Below are 20367 nucleotides of genomic sequence, written 5' to 3'. Positions count from 1 at the left end.
GAAAACAGACCATCTTCCTCCCTTCCCAGTACCCTTTCGAGTCCTCACTTATTAAGAATTCCCACCTTAACAATATGCAAAGACATTGAGAAAGGGAGTTTCTCCAGCCTCTGAGAGAGAATTTTCACTTCATTCTTGTCTTAACTGACAGTCCATTAGTTTTAAACAGTGAGCCCAAATACAAGCTTCCCCCTGTAAGGAAATGTCACCCAGCATCTTCTATATTTACATGTGGACACACAGGAGCAGGAATCTGCCCCAGGTGCACACATACATAAATACACACGGAAACACATACACACACACAGAGGCACACACACACACACACACACACACGGATACAGACACAGGCACACACAGAAACACATACACACACTACAGAAAGACAGACACATAGATAGACACAGACACACACACAGAAACACACACATACACAACACAGAAAGACACACAGACAGATAGACAGACACACACACAGAGAAACACATACACACACAACACAGACAGACACACAGAAACACAACAGAGACACACACACACACACACACACACACACACACACACACACACACTCATACATACACACACAGACACACACACAGACACACACACAGACACACAGAGAAACAGACACACACACAGACTGACAGACACACTCACACACGCACACACACACTTGCCTCAGTCTGTCTGTGTTTTGTGAGCCAATAGTAATGGAGGTTCTCATGTTTCTCTCCTGCAGGTTATAAACAAAGGCAAAGTTCTGAGCATGGACCGCATTGAAAAATCCCAGTTGAACAAACTCACCATCCCACTCAACTTGGACATGGTCCCCTCCTTCCGCCTTGTCTTGTACTACTACGTGGACGTCAGGGGCAAGACCGAGATGGTGGCAAACTCTGCATGGATTGATGTGAAGGATGTTTGTGAGGGAGAGGTAAGTTTGTGCTTGCCTGCTCTTCAAGTATGATAGGAGTGTTTGATGGCTCTGGGCCTGTATTCACTAGAACTCCGAAGGCGAGGGTGATTTCATTGAATTTTGAAAGGCCTTGATAGAGAGGACGTTTCCTATGTTGGGAGAGTCTAACACCAGAGAATTGAGGGGTAGAACGAAGGAATTTCTTTAGCCAGAGAGTGGTCAATCTGTGGAATTTGTTACCACATGCAGTTGTGGAGGCCAGGTCATTGGGTTCCAAGGCAGGGGTTGATAGATTTGTGGTTAGTCAAGGCATGAAGGGACATGGGGAGAAGGCAGGAGTTTGGCCTGAGAGGGAAATGGGTCAGCAATGATGAAATGGCAGAGCAGAGTTTATGGGCCAAGTTGCCCAATTCTGCTCCTATATCTCATAATCTTATGGTTTTATGGTCTTATGAAGTTATCTTTGTGCTGTGACGTTCCCTGTAGCAACAACCATCGCATTCAATAATGACGAGAAGGGCTTGCACGAACACCAAACCTCATTCTTGTCCCTGTAACAAGCACAAAGGCAAGGATGATAATTCCACCCCCCCGTGAAGATTATAACAGTAACACTGAGAAGCCACCACAGCTCACATAGAACCAATAATATTCTGTCCCATTTGTCTGTCCCGTACAAATAGAAATATCTCAATTAACATAGTACTTGGGACTAGGACAGAAGATAAGGATGCCACTCGGCCCATCGTGTTGATGCCAGCTCTTTGAAAGAGTTCTGCAATTCTTCCCAGTCTTTGATTTTCTCCCCCCAGAGTTTGCCAAACTTTTTCTTTTTCGATTACATATCACTTGAAGGCCACCATTGAATCTCCTTCCTTCACCTTTCCAGGCTTTGAAAAGATGTGTTACTATGGAAACAAAAAGCACCTTTTCTGCAGTTCTCTCTTCATATTTATTCATTTTTAATTTCTGACTCAATGACCCTACAACCTGCGGAAACTAAATTTCACCCTGAATTGGTTGCACTCTACGCACAATTTAGAGATGGTGTTGTGCAGGGTATTACCTCCAAAATTAGGTTATACTCAAAAAAGCCAAAGCAACAATCAATCTGCCCAATGAACTATTCTTAGGTGCTTCTCAACCTGCTGAATTCCTCCAGCTGGTCGCTTGTTGCACTATATTCCAACATCTGCCTCCAAGGTTCAGAGGTTGGGTGGAGCAGTCAAAGGCTAATGCCGTGTTCGTGAAGTAGGACAAGTGAGGAAAATTCCTGCAGCTCTCTCTGGTAACAAAAGCAAATTCCTGGAATTCTCGGCATCTGTGGAATGAATAGTTAGCAGCCCCAGTCTGACGCAGGTAATAGTGGGTTTGGGACCACTCGCAGGCAGAAGGGATGAGGTCAGCACAACAACATGATCTGAAGGGCTTGTCCCTCTGCTGTACTGTTTGATGTTCTTAGTAAAATGGTACAAAGCCAGTCTCAGTGCCTCTAATATTGCTGTTCACTGTAGATTACAATCCAAGATATGCGCAGGGAATATGAGCCGGGATCCTCTGCAAATCTGAACATTGAAATGGGAGACAGCGGGAAGGTGTGCTTGGTTGCTGTCGATAGTGCAATCTACATCCTCAACAAAAAGAACAAACTTACACAAAGCCAGGTAGGTGTAGGTTTTGGATCATTGTCACATCATGGATTGTTCTGGTGTGAAAAAATAATGATAAAAAATAATTTATAGAGCACTTTTCATACAGATGATGTAGCTCAAAGTGATTTAAAACTCGATAAAAGTACAAACATGAAAGTAAAATTTAAAAAAAAGAAATCCCCATCATGTGGTATCAGGGAAGGGTCTCCAGCTCCAAGTTGCTATACATGGTGCTATCATAATGTAGGAGAAGGCCATTCAGCCCATTGAGTCTGTTCTGCCATCCTGCAAGATCATGGCAGATCTTCCAATTCAGTGTTACCTCCTGCAATACCCTTCCATCCGTGGATATCCAGAGATGTGTCAGTCACTGGTCTGACTGCCTGAGGTCAGTGACTGAGTCTCCCCGTCCCTCTGGGGTAGAGAATTTCAACCATTCTTCACTGACTTGGTAAATGGCATTCTCCTATCCTAAATCATGAACAGCCTGCTCCTAATTCTGGGGTGGAGTCTCCTCTCCTAGACTCTTTATCCAGAAGATAAGCAGCCTCCCTGCATCTATTCTGTTCAACCCTGGAAGAATGTCGGTGATACATCCCAGCGTCCTTCTAATATGACCTCTGCTCTTATGGGCGTCTACCATTCCTGAATCAGGCTGTGAGTCCTCACTGCACTCCACCCATTGCAGGTACATCCTCACTGAGGACAAATCGTGCAGTACTCCAGGTGTGGTGTTGCCAATATCCAATGCAAGCACAGGAAGAATTATTTATCTCCCCACCCCTCACATCGACCTCCCACAGTCTTCTTGTAGTAAATGTCAATATGTTACTATCCACCTTAATTCTCCACACACCCCACTCCATTCTCACCTCTCTGTCTATGGCCTCCTTAATTTTTACAGAATCTGCAACTCAAGCTGAAGTCCTCACTTTCTGAATGAACATCTTCCCTAAGTCAATATCAATTTCTACAAACCAACCTCAGTTATCTTGCTTTCTCTGTATGAGAATGGGCCATTTCTGCTGTAAGTCATCCACCTCTGATATTGGCTCTGATTTCCCTCTCTCTGTTAGTCTAGCCCGTAGGGTATGAGCCACTGATAACTGGTTTACTGTTGTCATAAGTACTGAGATACAGTAAAAAGACTTTCGTTCCATGCCATGCAGATGGATCTCTGCATTCATAAGTACACGAAGGAAGTATAAAAGAAAATGAAACAGAAAATGAAAAATTCTACAAAAGGTAGTGGATTTGGCCCAGTATAACATGGGTAAAGCCCTCCAAACCACTGAGCACATCTATATGAAACACTGTTGTAGGAGCAAATCATACACCATCAGAGATCCTCACCACCCAGGCCATGCTCTTTTCTTGATACAGGACTTGTACCACCAGGTTCAAGAACAGTTACTACCCTTCAACCATCAGGCTCTTGAACAAAAGGGGATAACTACATTCACTTGCCCGTACATTGAGAAGTTCCCACAACTAATATTCTCTCTTTAAGGACTCTTTATTGTGTTATTTGATGTCTTTGTTATTTATTGGTATTTATTTATATTTGCATTTGCACAGTTAGGTTGACTTCCGCACACTAGTAGATCTTTCTTTGAACCTGTTATAGTTACGATTCTATAGATTTGCTGAGTATGCCCACAGGAAAATGAATTTCAAGGTTGAATGTGGTGACGGTTATGTACACTGATAATAAATTTTCCTTTGACTTTGACCTTTCCGCTCAGATCACATCTCCAGCACCCTTTTTCCCTTTCCAGCCTTTACGTAAAAAACTATAAAGCATTTTGATTTATGATGCACAGAAAAAGAAAATGGGAACTGTAAATTCAAAGCAGTGATAAATAATTTCAAATCTATTGTAAGCTACAAATAAATTAATTAATTGATTTAATTGGAGTAAAAACAATTTTCATCAACAACTTTGGACTGTACATTAGTAGCCCAACTATTCACTACTGCATTGCTTTTTCATCATTCAGTGAGATGGACGGGCTTGGTGCAGTGATATCGGGTTCTCTGCATCAGGCTGAATGTCACTCGGGAGTCTCAGATCCCCATGTTCAGGAATTTGCAGTCTGTTTCACTGCTTTGAAAGAAGTTGTGTGACTGCACTAAAACTGCTCTCCAATAAATATGATATTAGAAAGGCAATTCTAAAAACATCATGATCTTTCTTTCGGCAAACACGAAGAAATCTGCAGACACTGGAAATTCAAGCAACACACACAAAATGCTGGTGGAACACAGCATGCCAGGCAGCATCTGTAGGGAGAAGCGCTGTTGATGTTTCTGGCCAAGACCGGGTTTTGGGTCTCGGCCCGAAACATCGACAGCGCTTCTCCCTACAGATGCTGCCTGGCCTGCTGCGTTCCACCAGCATTTTGTGTGTGTTGCATGATCTTTCTTTCACAGCACATGATTGATTTAAGAGACTGTCACCAAAAGTCTTGATATGACTTTTTTGTACCTTGGCTTCAGCTTAAGGTCATTGTGTAGCATGATCAGTCCTTCCTCCATCCTTCCTATTAATTCCTCACTATAAGTGTCCAGGAGTGGATTACCCAATCTGGAATTTGAGTCAAGAGAAGATCCTGAAATCTTTCTGACATGTCTTTATGCAACCCACCCAGGTGGGCAAAGTACACTTGAAGATCATCAGTTGGTATTCTATCTCTTCCAACTCAGAGAGGCTCAGAAATTGGAAAAGATCATGCAAGCCAATAAGATTAACTTGGTCAGAAATGTGGAGATGACTGATTTGACTTTGATAAGATTCACATTAATTTCCTTGCAATTAAAGATTCATTCCATCAAATTTAGTGAGTAATTCTGACAAATAAGCAATGTCATGCTCATATTCTTGAGTTGATTACTGAATGAAGTGTTGGAGACTTCAAAGAATTTATCTAAGTTTCAAAAAGCGCATAAAAGCATCTCAGGCAGTTTCGTTTTGAGAGCCACCTGACTTCTGTGCTCAACAGCAAGCATTAAAACTGTTCATCATTCTCAATGCAATTTCTCTAAATAGCTGAGAATGAAAAGCATGGGACTTGATTTCATATGATGCTGTGATAACAGTATTTAATGATTGTGTAGCCGATCACTGAAGTTTGTCAATTACACAGTGAATGGTAAATATGCCAGGTACAGCTGTTTCAAGAAAGTAATAATCCTTGGTGACATCCTGTCAGTGATGATGCCTCATCTGTTGAACAAGCAAGAATGTTGGCAAGCGGAATGTCCTCTTTGAAAAATTGTTCTACAACCAAAAGTATTGACTCTCCCTTTATACGTGTTACCTTGCAAATAATCAAGTTCATATTTCAAAATTGAAAGTAAATTTATGATCAAAACACATATACAGCCTTGAGCTTCATTTTCTTGTGGGCATTCACAGCAAAAAAAAACAAGAAACACAATGGAATCAATGAAATACCACACCCAGTAGGACGGGCAAACAATCGATGTGCCAAAAAAGCAAGCTGTGCAAATACAGAATGAAAGAGAAAATGTAATAATAAATAATATCGAGAACATGAGCTGAAAAGTCTTGAAAGTTAGCCCATAGTTTGTGGGAACAGATCAGAGATGGGGCAAGTGAAGTTGAGTGAAGTTGTGCCCTCTTGTTCAAGAGTGATAACCGTTCCTGAACCTTGTATTTTGGTCCTGAGGCTCCTGTACCTTGGTGGCAGCAGTGGGAAGAGGACATGGCCTGGATGTGGGGGTGGGGGTGGGGGGGAGTTCCTTGATGATGGATGCTGCTTTCCTGCAACAGAGCTCCATATAGATATGCTCAGTTGTGAGGAGGGCATTACCCACGATGAACTAGGCTCTATACACAATTGTTTGTAGGAGTTTCCAGTCAAGGGCATTGGTATTTCCATGCCAGGCCATGATGCAACCAGTAAATATACCTTCCACCACACAGTTTGTCAAAGTTTTAGATAATACGTGAATCTTCATAAACCTCTTCAAAAGTAGAGGCACTGCTGTGCTTTTTTCGTAATAATACCCATGTGTTAGACCCAGGACAGGACCTCAGAAATGACAATACTCAGGAATTTAAAGTTGCCTTTCCACTTCTGATCGCCCAATAAGGACTGGCTCACAAACCTCTGGTTTCCTCCTCCTGAAGTCAATAATCAGCTCCATGGTCTTGCTGACCATAATGTCAACTTCTATGAAGTGAACATAACCAAGAAAGAAAGATTTGTTGCCCAGCAAAGTTGACTCATCCAAATGCGGAGCAAATTCTGTTGTCCTGAGTATATGTCTTCCACATTCTCAGAAATGTCATCTACTCATCTTTGAACGGAGTTGTTGCTTAATAGAATCATTTTATTCATCTGCTCTGGTGATTGTTTCTAATTGAATGGGGCTTTCCAGAATGAACAATGAGCAATGAAGTGTTGTATGAAGCTATCACATACCCCGTGATGGGTTAAAGAACCAGCAGAAATAGAAAACATCGTGGAGTCTGGTATTGCTATAAACTAATGCTATTTATTAGTAACTACACAATACAGTGATAAAAATGCAGAAATATCAAACAGGTTAGCAATTAATTTTTATATATCTATATATAGATATTATATATATATATATGTGTGTGTGTGTGTGTGTGTGTGTGTGTGTGTGTGTGTGTGTGTGTGTGTGTGTGTGTGTGTGTGTGTGTGTGTGTGTGTGTGTGTGTGTGTGTGTGTGTGTGTGTGTGTGGCAATAGGAAAACCAAGCTTCATCAAGCCTAGGGGTGAATGGAAATGGATACAGTCTTACAATAATGAGTGAAGTTCAGTTCAGTTCATGGTATTGAGTCGAGTAGTGATGGGGGGGGGGGGAAGGGAGGGAGAGAGAGAGAGAGAGAGAGAGAGAGAGAGAGAGAGAGAGAGGGAATTTTGAGTCTTCAGATAAGCTGAACCCATCAATCGTCCCGTGGTCCTCCGAAGTCCTTTGGAAGTCACGACTGTGACCACAACAAAGGGAACCATTCTTCTGTGGTGGAATTATTAACCCAGGTGAGGGTTAGACACATGAATAACTCCCCACTGGTCACCCCCTTTTCATACTGCGAGAGCCGCTGATCAATCCGCCTGATGGATCCTCCAAAACCCACCTTTTCTGTGGGCACAACAAAGCTTATTCAGTGTCCAAAACCACGTGTCTGTAGGTCTATCAGCTGACCTTCTATTTATCTCACTGTGCTGAACACCATCTGTCCATCAAACAGCTCCTCCCTTCTCTCTCTGTAAGAATACAGAAGCTGACAGTATCCTTGCAAAAAGTGTAAACATGCTTGCAGAGAAGCCATAGCACCATCTCCGAGCAGTCTTTGCCTCTCTCTCTCTGTAACAGCTCAAACAGTGTCCAGAAGCCAGTCTCATTCTCCCGACATTTTAAAGTGACAGTGGACAGAAAATATTAACCCTAGGGGTACATAACAAAGCATGCAACCCATCATTGTTTTGAACTGAAGTCTTTTCTGTTTTGGAACGTTTTCATGAAGTGACTGAAAATAAGCCAAGTTCTTGTTTGCTTTGTCAGAGTATATTCTCTTCAAATGTTAAAGCAGCCTGGATGGTTTCATTGCCTCATTTGAAAACTTTTTCACACAACAGACACATTGGCTTCTGTTGGTTGTTTGGTGCTGGTTCTTTCTGTTTCCTTGTGTAAGAAGGATCTCAAAACTAAAACACTAACTCTGTTTCCTGGCTGGTGGCATGTTTCCAGCACTTTGTGTTTCAATGTTAAATTAACTTGTATTAAGCAAATCAGCATTTGGCCATCCTTCATACTTGTCCAAATGGAAAAGCAGAAAATGTCGGCAACATTCAGCAGTCAGGCAGCATCTCAGGAGGGAGCAGCTGAGTTACTGTTTCAGTGTGAACTAGAACAGCAAGCTTAGTGTATTTATGGGAACATTGTGGCAGACAGTTGATAGAATTGCTTCCTGTAGCAGCAGAGGACTGGGTTCAATCCCAATCTCCATCAATCTCCATGTTCTTCCTGTGTCCACACGCGTTTTCCCCGGGTGCTCTGCTTTCCTCCTGCATTCCAAAGACGTGCCAGTTGGTGGACTGACTGGCCACTACAAGTTACCCTGGTGTTTTGTTGGGTGATAGAAACTGAAGGAATAGTGATGGGAATGTGGGTAGAATAAAAAATGGGCTTGAAGAAAGATTAGTGGTTGAAGTCAGCGTGGACGAAAGGCAGAAGGGCCTGTTTCCATCTACATCTGTCTATGGCCCTGATCAGAGTTAGCTGAGAGCTTCCTTCATTAACAATAATGACTACCTTCACCGAAGCTTTTTAAGGTATCATGAGACTGTGAAAAACACAATGATATTACTGTTCTCTTCTCACCCCTTTGGGAAACATGTCTCTGTTCAGGTCTTTGAACAGATGAACTCTTATGACCTTGGCTGCAGCTTTGGAGGAGGGGCTGATAGTGCTCATGTCTTCATGGATGCCGGACTGACCTTTATTTCCAGTGCCGCCACCTCTAAGCTCCGGGATGGTAAGTCGAGTCAATGAAGTATATGGTAGCTTCAGTTTGTGTCAACGGGAACAAGTAAGCATTGATAGGAATCAATAACAACTTTTGTGAAGAATCTGTTAATTCAGCATCCTAGGTTCCAGACTGTCAGGTGTTCTAGACTGTTGTATGTTAATTCCATTGAAATTCAATTGCACTTCTAATTCATGTTGCTCAATAGTGTAATAAATTTTCTGTGATCACGGTGAGTTTAAAGGGAGGGGAAAACCTACAAGAATTCTGGATCCTGGTTCCAAACCCACCCATGTTCCTGACTCTAGAAGTACACATCCCAGCTCACACTCTGGACTAATGAGTGAGCCGGATGTCGGTCCATCAGATTTTCCAAACAATCGGATAGAACAAAGAACAGTACAGCACAGGAAAAGGTTTTTCAGCCCACAATATCTGTGTCAAACACAATCCCAAATTAAACAAATTTTATACTGCCAGTACAAGATCCACATTGTCGGCATCCATTCATATTCACATGTCTACCTTCTTAAACACTTAGAATATTTCTTCTCCACATGCCCTGTGCATCTTCTTTCAAATGCATGTCCCCTGGTCTAGCATTTGACATTTCTACCTTGGCAAAATGATTCTGAATTAGATTTTCCTTCATTATTCAGACATCTGCTGAATGGTGCCGGGGTGGCTGACGCAGATACACAGCGGTGTCCCGAACACTTTTAGACCAGGGTATGGAGGCTATGCATCATGTGGAGACAGAGTTTAATTTGGTATTGTGTTTGATGTAGACATTGTGGGCTGTAGGTTGTGTTCCTATTCTTCTGTTCTATGATTTGGTACAGGACGGGGAGGAAGATAAAATTGACCAGGTACGGTATACTGCTGGATATCTCTAGCCTGGAGGTTTCGGAATTCTAATTTGCTGTCATTGCTTCCTGACAGGGTACTTTTGCAAATCAGACAGCAAGAGGACAAAGCGATCACTTGATATCCAAGCACAGTACATGGGAAAATGTAAGGAAGAAGCCAGAATACGATCGACTCATCAAAACACCAAAATATATTAAAACATAAGACCATAAGAACATAAGATCTGGGAGCAGAACTGGGCCATTCGGTCCATCAAGTCTGCTCCACCAATCCAAAGAGGCTGATTTATTATCCCTCTCAACCCCACTGTCCTGGCTACCCCCTGTAACCCTGACTAATCAAGAACCTATCAACCTCCACCTTAAATGTAGCCGATGATTTGGTCTGCGCAGCCATCTGTGGCAATGAATTCCACAGATTCAACACCCTCTGGCTAAAGAAATATTCTCTCATCTCTGTTCTAAATGGATGTACCTCAATTCTGAGGCTGTGCCCTCTGGTCCTGGACTCGCCTACTATAGAAAACATCCTCTCCACATCCACTCTATTCAGCTCTTTCAATATTCAATAAGTTTCAATAAGATCTCCCTTCATTCTACTAAACTCTGGTGAGCTCAGGCCCACTGACAAGTAAAAATAAATTGGATATCTAAAATAAACAAAAGGTGCTGGAAATACTCAGCAGGTCAGGCAGCATCTGAGTGAGAGTGTGAGAATTGTTCCATCAGAACTGTTCTCTCCTGAAATGCGAACTCCTCACAGACCTACTCCTGCAACCCACTGTTGCCCTCTGTTGCGATTTTCACTTTAATCTTCCCCCCTCCCATCAATCTTCCTATCACTCTTCCTCTCTTGTACCTACTTATCACCGGTCAGTTCTTGCTCTACTCCTGCTCTTCATTTCTTGTTTAAACTAGCTATCACCCCTCTTCACCCTGTCCAGATTCAGGATCTCTCCACCTGAAGGGTCAACTGCCAGTATCCCTCCACAGATACCTGTTGTGTTCCTCCAGCAGCTCATTTTGTTTGTGATCCAGATTACAGCATGTGGGATCTTGTCGAAAGCCTCTCTAAAACCCATATCAATTTCATGACCTTCCCTTACATTTTATTTAATCCACATTCACATATTCAATCAAATTGTTTGGGCAGGATACTTCTTAATGAAGCCATGAGCACGTTCTTTGAGTTATAGAGTAAGGAAAGCAGGCCATTCAGCCCAACTCATCTATGCTGGGCAAGCTGCCTAGCTGGTTTTTCTGTTTTTGGCCCATATCCTGCTAAATCTCTCTTATCCATGTAACTGTCCAAATGTCTTTTAAATGTTGCAGGTGCTCCTGCCTCCACCACCTCCTCTGGCAACTTGATCCAATTACTCAACACCCTCTGTTGCTTCTTATGTCCCCTTTAAATCATTCCTTTCTCAGTTAAAACCTACACCCACTAGTTTTAGACTCTCTATTGAATAGAAAGGATTGTGTTTGTTCACCTTATCTATGCTCCTCATTTTTATAAACTTCTAAAAGGTCACTCCGCACCCTCACGCTCCAGAAAGTAAAGCCCCATAGCTTATCCAGCCTCTCCTTGTCACTGAAACCCTAAAGATCTAATAACATGCTTACAAATGTTACTAGAAGTTACTAGCATGGGTGGAGCATTGTCTGGTCGGCAGAAAACAGAGAGTGGGAATAAAGGGATCCTATTCTGACTGGCTGCTGGTTGCCAGTGGAGTTCCACAGGGGTCGGTGTAGGGACCGCTGCTTTTTACAATGTACGTCAATGAGTTGGACTATGGTATTGATGGATTTGTGGCTAAATTTGCAAATGATACAAAGATAGGTGGAGGAGCGAGTAGTGTTGAGGAAACAGAGAGCCTGCAGAGAGGAATGGGCAAAGAAGTGGCAAATGAAATGCAATGTTAGAAAACGTATGGTCATGCACTTTGGTGGAAGAAATAAATGGGCAGACTATTATTTAGATGGGGAGAGAATTCAAAGTACAGAGATGCAAAGGCACTTGGAAGTCCTTGTGCAGGATACCCTAAAGGTTAACCTCCAGGTTGAGTTAGTAGTGAAAAAGGCAAATGCAAAGTTGGCATTCATTTCTAGAGGTATAGAATATAAGAGGAGGGATGTGATGTTGAGTCTCTATAAGGCACTCGGGAGACTACCTCACTACAGGAAGGACATGGAAGACATAGAAAGGGTGCAGAGGAGATTTACAAGGATGTTGCCTGGATTGGGGAGCATGCCATATGAGAATAGGTTGAGTGAACTTGTCCTTTTCTCCTTGGAGAGACAGAGGATGAGAGGTGACCTGATGGAGGTGTACAAGATAATGAGAGGCATTGATCGTGTGGATAGCCAGAGGCTTTTTCCCAGGGCTGAAATGGCTAGCACGTGAGGGCATATTTTTAAGGTGCTTGGAAGTAGGTACAAGGAGATGTCAGGGATAAGTTTTTTATGCAGAGACTGGTGAATGCATGGAATGGGCTGCCAGCGGCGATGGTGGAGATGGAAATGATAGGGTCTTTTAAGAGGCTCCTGGATTGATACATGGAGCTTAGAAAAATAGAGGGCTATGGGTAAGCCTAGGTAGTTCTATGGTAAAGACATGTTCAGTACAGCTTTGTGGGCTGAAGGGCCTGTATTGTGCTGTAGGTTTACTATGTTTCTATGTTTACACTTGGAGTATTGTGTGCAGTTCTGGGCTCCTTATTTTAGAAAGGATATACTGATATTGGAGAGGGTTCAGAGAAGATTCACGAGAATGATTCCAGGAATGAAAGGGTTACTGCATGAGGAACATCTGGGAGCTCTTGGGCTGTATTCCCTGGCGTTCAGGAGAATGAGGGAGGGATCTCATAGAAACATTTCGAATGTTAAAAGGTCTAAGCAGATTAGAAATGGCAAATTCTCACATTTTGAATTTTTTCAATGATTTTAAGTTCCCTGGCCCCCACCGCCTTATTTTCACCATGGACGCCCAGTCCCTATATACCTCCGTCCCCCACCCGGACGGTCTCGAAGCTCTTCGCTTCTTTTTGGATTCCAGACCTAACCAATTCCCCTCTACCACCACTCTCCTCCGTCTAGCAGAATTAGTTCTTACTCTCAATAATTTATCCTTTGGCTCCTCCCACTTCCTCCAAACCAAGGGTGTAGCCATGGGCACCCGCATGGGTCCCAGTTATGCCTGCCTTTTTGTTGGCTTTGTGGAACAGTCTATGTTCCAACTCTATACCAGTATCCGTCCCCCTCTTCTCCTTCGCTACATCGACGACTGCATTGGCGCTGCCTCCTGCACACATGCCGAGCTCGTTGACTTCATTAACTTTGCCTCCAACTTTCACCCTGCCCTCAAATTTACCTGGTCCATTTCTGACACCTCCCTCCCCTTTCTTGATCTTTCTGTCTCCATCTCTGGAGATGGCTTATCTACTGATATCTACTATAATCCTACAGACTCTCACAGCTACCTGGACAATTCCTCTTCCCACCCTGTCTCTTGCAAAAATGCTATCCCCTTCTCACAATTCCTCCGTCTCCGCAGCATCTGCTCTCAGGATGAGGCTTTTCATTCCAGAACGAAGGAGATGTCTTCCTTTTTTAAACAAAGGGGCTTCCCTTCTTCCACCATCAACTCTGCTCTCAAACACATCTCTCCCATTTCCCGCACGTCTGCCCTCACCCCATCCGCCCACCACCCCACTCGGGATAGGGTTCCCCTAGTACTCACCTACCACCCTACCAGCCTCCAGGTCCAATGTATAATTCTCCGTAACTTTCGCCACCTCCAACGGGATCCCACTGTGTGGCCTTTTATATATTGGTGAGACCCGACGCAGACTGGGAGACTGTTTTGCTGAACACCTACACTCGGTCCGCCAGAGAAAGCAGGATCTCCCAGTGGCTACACATTTTAATTCCGCGTCCCATTCCCATTCTGATATGTCTATCCATGGCCTCCTCTACTGTCAAGATGAATCCACACTCAGGTCGGAGGAGCAACTCCTTATATACCAGCTGGGTAACCTCCAAACTGATGGAATGAATATTGACTTCTCTAACTTCCGTTAATACCCCTCCTCCCCTTCTTACCCCATCCCTGACATATTTAGTTGTTTGTTTTTTTATCTCTCTCTCTGCCCATCACCCTGCCTGTTCTCCATCTCCCTCTGGTGCTCCCCCTTCCCCCTTTCTTTCTCTCGAGGCATCCTGTCCCATGATCCTTTCCCTTCTCCAGCTCTGTATCACTTTTGCCAATCACCTTTCCAGCTCTTAGCTTCATCCCACTCCCTCCGGTCTTCTCCTATCATTTTGCATTTCCCCCTCCCCCCACTACTTTCAAATCTCTTAGTATCTCTCCTTTCAGTTAATCCTGACGAAGGGTCTCGGCCTGAAACGCCGACAGTGCTTCTCCTTATAGATGCTGCCTGGCCTGCTGTGTTCCACCAGCATTTTCTGTGTGTTGTTTAGTTATGGCAAAGTTCTTTCCCATGGTAGGGGATTCTAGGACTACAGGGCATGACTTCAGGATTGTAGGACGTCCTTTTAGAACTGAGATGCGGAGAAATTACTTTAGTCAGAGAGTGTTAAATCTGTGGAATTTGTTGCCATGAACAGCTGTGGAGGCCCAATCATTGGCTGTATTCAAGGCACAGATAGATAGGTTCTTGATTAGCCAGGGCATCAAAGGGTATGGGGTGAAAGCATGGGAGTGGGGATGACTGGAAGAATTGGATCAGCCCATGATTGAATGGCAGAGCAGGCTCGATGGGCCAAATGGCCTACTTCTGCTCCTATATCTTATGGTCTTAAATCAGTTTTGTTTTCTTTCCTGGTTAATGACGTCCTTCCTACAGCAGGGTGACCAGAACTATACACAGTACTCCAAATGTGACCTTACCAACATGTTGAACGTTTGTAACATGACATCCCAACTTTTGTACTCAGTATCCTAAATGATGAAGTCAAACATTCCAAATGCCTTCTTCACCAGCCTTGCCTGTGTGGCCACTTTGAGGGAACAAATACTTGCACCAGAGCTCCCCTTTACTCTGACAATCATGAGGCCCCGCCCATTGATTGCTCTGGTCCTGCCCTGATTTGTCTTTCCAAGATACTACTCTTCACATTGACCTGAATTAAACTGCATCTGCCATTCCTCCGCCCACTGATCATGATCCCAAAAGCAATCTTGGATAATTTTCTTCACTGTCCACATATAAAAGACATGTTAGAGTAATTTGCATACTGACCATCATGGCACCCACGTTCTCATCCAAATCATTGATACAAATTATGAAAAAATGTGTGTGCGGCACCATTCCCTGCAATACACCTCTCTTCATTCTGAACCAATTAGTCCAGTGCGAAGAAAGCCAGTGGGGTGCAGAGTGGGTGGCCATTGTTCATTGCCAGTGATGTCCTTGCAAATGTAACAAAGTTCAGGATCATGAACAATTTGCCTTGATGGAGTTGTAGTGGGAGCAATGTAACTTTGCTATGGGCTCAAAGTTAACCTCGCCCAAGGGTGCATATTGAACTCTTCCTCTCCAAGTTAAACAGCTTTGCACATTACAACAGTATCAGCGACTGAGCCTCCCATACCCCCAACACACCATATGTTGAGTCTTAGTCCATATGGGGCAGGATTATACAAGTCCACAGACAGATATTGATGTTGCGAAGAACAGGGGCATGAACGGACCCCCAGGGTATGCTTCCACAAATTCCCTCGACCCCGTTGGGCAAATGGCATCACTTCAAATTACAGCTACATTCTGGTTTGATAGCCCCTCCATACAGAAGGGCAGAAGTAGAAGCACCACCCAACGTGACTTTGTTTTCCCCTCAGTGAGCCTCTACACTGATAAGGAGTTGTACAAGTGCTGCTCGGACGGCATCAACTTGATCCCGATGAAGAAGAGCTGTGAGGAGCGGGCAAAGAGGGTGAAGGAGGAGGAGTGTCAGAAAGCTTTCCTTGACTGCTGCGAGTATGCAGCCGCACTGAGGAAAAACCAGTCCTGTGTGGTGAATGCTGTGGGCAGAAGTAAGTGTACTCACCCTGGTCAATGTTTTCTAAAATGCACCAGAGGAAAAGGTATTTTATGCTCCTGGGATTTTTCTGCTGGGGAGAAGTCATTTCACTAAAGTTCGGGTGTGGTGGATATGGGGGTCGGTGGCCAATCAGGTGCCTATTACTGAACAAAAGGTTGGGACAGTGTATATAATCAGACATAATTTTAGCCACCTACACAGCGATGAGCAGTTATTGTAGTCAATGGATATGAATAATGATTGGCCAATGTAATCATTGTAGTCAACAGACACTAATATTGGCTGAGGATTATATTGCCATCAATTAATATCAGTACTAGATGGGGATTGTAATAATTATAATCAATAGATATCAATACTGGATTGGGATTGTATTGTAGTCAATGGAGTCAGATGTTGGGAGTGGTTTGTAATCAGTATAGGCTGAAGCTATCAGCATTTCATGGTGATAGGAGTCATTTGTAGATGATGGATAATGATATAAGTGTGAATTGTAGAGAATAGATAATGATATGGGTGGGGATTTTAGACAATGGATAGCCATAATGGGTGGGGTTCGTAGACAGTGGATAGCCATATGGGTGGAGTTTGTAGGCAATGAATAATGATGTGAGTGAGGATTGTAGACAATGGATAGCAATATGAGTGGGGATTGTAGACAAAGGATAACGATGTGGCTGGGGATTGTAGACAATGTCTTGTCTTGTTCATACTGAACCAACTGCCATACTGGGCTATAAACATGAAGGAGCAGTATGTGGTTAAGTGCCTTGCTCAAGGACACACACACTGCCTCGGTTGAGGCTCGAACTAACGAACTTCAGATCGCCAGCCCAAAGCCTTAACCACCTGACCATGCACCAACATTAGTGATATAGGTGGGTTTGTAGACAGTGGATAATGATATGGATGTGGATTGTAGACAATAAATAATGATATGGATGGGGTTTGTAGACGATGGGTAGTAATGTGGGTGGGGATTGTAGACAGTGATTGGAGATATGGGTGGGGTTTGTAGACAATGGATAGTGATGTGGGTGGGGATTGTAGACAATGGATAATGATGTGGGTGGGATTGTAGACAATGGATAGTGATTTGGGTGGGGATTGTAGACAGTAAATAGAGATATGGGTGGGGTTTGTAGACAATGGGTAGTGATATGAGTGGGATAGTGGACAATGGTTATGAATATTGAGTGAGGATTGCAGTCACTAAAAGTAGTGGATATCAGCATGGGATCAGGATTGTTTTCAGTTGTGGTCAATGTAAACTGATATTGAATGGAAATTAAATTGTAGTTGAAGAATATCAATATCTGAATTGATATTTCAATTGGGTAAGTTTGCGGGGTAAGTTTTTTTATTCAGGGGTCGTGGATGCCTGGAATGCACTGCCTGATATGGTGGTAGAGGCAAATACATTAGAGGCTTTTAAGATATGCTTGGATAGACATATGGATGTAAGGAGGATGGAGGGATATGGACATGGTGTAGGTAGGAGGGGTTAGTGTTTGGGAGTTTTTGATTTGCATTTTAGCTGGTTCAGCACAACATTGTGGGCTGAATGGCCTGCTCCTGAGCTGTACTTGACTACGTTTTACCACTGGTTCATACTCTTGTAAGTATTTGATGGGGATTTCAGCCATTATGGTCATTGGGTACCAATATTGAGAACTGATCGTAAGCCAAACTGCTCGCAAGTCAGAAATGAAGAATAGTGTGTGGCAGAGGATCATGGAGACAGTGAAGAGAAGAGAGTGAGCAGGCATGGGGAGAGCTACCACCGAATGCCCTCACTGATTCCGGGATTGGCAGAAAGTATCTGCTCAGCACTCCCAGCTCTGCTCGGCTCCACCCAGGAACCGACTGATGATGCTTTGGGTGGGGAGAGACACCACAGGGAGATGCCCTGTTGCCACCAGGCTGTAGATGTTGCAGCCCTGCTGGAGCTGAAAAATACACATTCCTCCCATCCCGCTGGTATCTCAAACAGTCATTCCTATGCTTGGTGTCCATAAATTGGGTGTCTGTAACCCAGGGAGAACCTGTAATACTGTATGATAACTGTACTGAAGGTATTATTATGATGTCTGCTAAATGGTCAGACAGCACAGAAGGAATCCCCACCAAATATTGATCACCATTCATTACAGAACAATCCCCACCCAGTACTAATATCCATTGAAATCCAAATCGAGTATCAGCATCCATTGACTATAATCCCCATCTAGTACTCATATCCACTGCCTATAGATACTACAAACTCACCCAACACTGACATCCATGAACCACAATACAATTTCCACCCTGTTTTGATAACCATTGACCATGATAATTTTTCATGCTGGAATGCAGAGGAAGTTCAGTCAGACCTGAGATGGATAAGCTTTTGGATATTGGAGAAATAATTGAAGATTAGAGGGAAGTGACGCTGTGGTACAAGATCAGCCAAGATCTTTGTGGACTGCTAGAATAGGGCCGGGGAATGGAATGGTGCATTCAAGCTCTGATTTCTTATTATTATGAATATTTTATTAACTGGCTTTTGGGAGTTATTTCAATTGGCCTATCTATATAGCAGGAATGTTAAAGAATAAAACTGTGAAGCTGTTTTTGAGATGAATTGATTGAAACTACCTGGAAATTAAACTCAGCAATGAAATATTAATTATAGCATCTGGCAGTGATGAGGATGACTATTTTGATGAGACTCAGGTCAAAATTCGCAGTGTGTTCAAACACAGCTGGCTTTGGACGACATCTCCTCACATACAGAAAGGGCTCTACAGGTACGTCTCCACATTAAGATATGGGCCCACCGTTCTCCGCCTGCCCCGCTCCCTTCCCTCTGCTCTCATCCGCACCTTCAACCAAGGGGTATGTCACTGGAACACTGAGCCACAGTGGACCAGGCCATTATCTAGCAAGACCTAGTGATTGCACTTCAATATATCGCTCACCATGCTGATGTGTAAATGTATTGCTAATCCTTCTTCATTCTAGTGCTGCTATTTTTCATCCTTGACAAAAATAGCTGGTTAGGCACGAAGAGGCACAATGACCTTTTCTGGGTCCGATGGAAACATATACATGATTCACACCATTTGGTTAACTGCAAGCATGCAGCTCCTTCAAGAATAACTGTCCGTGGTCCTGATTGCTACATGTAATGAAACATGGAAAAACCTTGCTTTGCAAGCCATCCATACAAATAATTTCATTGCGAAAAGAGCACATTGAGGCAGACATAGGAGGACAATAACAGAGTGCAGAAATGTTACAGAGAAAGTGCAGTTTGGGCAGACAATAAGTTGCAAGACCATAACGAGGTAGACTGTGATGTTAAGAGTCCATTTTATACTAGGGCACTGTTCATTAACAGAGGGATAGAATTATCTTTGAGCCTGGCAGATGTGCTTCCAAGGGTTTGTATCCTTCACCTGATTTTTGAGTTGGCATGAAGACAGAATGTCTGAAGTGGATTGGGCCTTTGACTACATTGTTTCTGAGGTAGTGAAAAGTGTTTGCAGAGTCCATAGTTGGGAGGCTGATCTCTGCACACAACTCTGCAATATCTTTGAATGGCAACTGCTCTGTTTTGGACAGGATGCTCTCTACAGTGCATCGGTGAAAATTGGTGAAGATTGATGGGGCCATGTTGAATTTCTTTAGCCTGCTAGATGTAGATATACTTTGTTAGCTGTGGTGGTACGTGGTGTTCTGTATTGTCACAGAATACCTGGGAACAGCAGTTCACACTGGCCAGATGTTTGCCATTGCACAATTAAATCTGCATGTTTCCAATGTGGGGACATCAGCTCCCAATGCTGGAATTTTCAGACTTTCTACACCCTTCTTATTCCCTTTCATCATCATTTCCAATGATCCATTTCCAATGGATTTCATTGATTCTGGCTGATTTGGCTAGCCTTTCCCCACTTCCCATTAGACCTGGCCCAAGGCTACAGGCATCTGTACTTCATTGCTCTTCCAGTAAAGAACTTGTTTCTTCTGGTCAGTTCCAAGCTGCTCGAGCCACTAGCAGGGCTCAGTTTACCTTCATTCACAGACAAGTCGTTTCCTGAATTTGCAATACCCAGTCAATACCAGATTTCCCCTGAGAGCATAGTGGGAGGTGTTTCTCAGGAAGGACAGCTGTCCGCGAAGGCTGCTCACTAAACCCTCTCCCCACGCCCACCTGACTTTCTCAAGGGAAAATACTGATGGGTAATAGATGCTGGACTTACAGGAATCCCAAGGTGGTTTACAGCTTTGCAATAAATTTATCTTTCATGGTCTCCTGAACGCTAATGCAATGATGACCAAGCAGAGGTCAAC

The 20367-nt window shown here is 43.4% G+C and overlaps 1 protein-coding gene across 2 annotated transcripts in view; it reads left to right on the top strand.

Annotated features, from left to right (window-relative positions):
• The window catches only part of LOC140716971 (complement C4-like), a 128260-nt gene that overhangs the window by 32717 nt on the left and 75176 nt on the right, over window positions 1-20367 (top strand). For both annotated transcript variants that reach the window (XM_073030173.1, XM_073030181.1), the window contains exons 13-18: window positions 743-937; window positions 2434-2583; window positions 8980-9106; window positions 10040-10111; window positions 15827-16021; window positions 18704-18818. In XM_073030173.1, coding sequence (XP_072886274.1) covers window positions 743-937; window positions 2434-2583; window positions 8980-9106; window positions 10040-10111; window positions 15827-16021; window positions 18704-18818 — 854 coding nt within the window. The remainder of the gene's footprint in view (window positions 1-742; window positions 938-2433; window positions 2584-8979; window positions 9107-10039; window positions 10112-15826; window positions 16022-18703; window positions 18819-20367) is intronic.

The sequence above is a fragment of the Hemitrygon akajei genome, chromosome 2, assembly GCF_048418815.1.
Source record: "Hemitrygon akajei chromosome 2, sHemAka1.3, whole genome shotgun sequence".
In the NCBI taxonomy this organism is placed as follows: Eukaryota; Metazoa; Chordata; class Chondrichthyes; order Myliobatiformes; family Dasyatidae; genus Hemitrygon; species Hemitrygon akajei.
The sequence above is the reverse complement of the archived record's forward strand: the minus strand, read 5'-3'. Positions and strand labels throughout refer to the sequence as shown.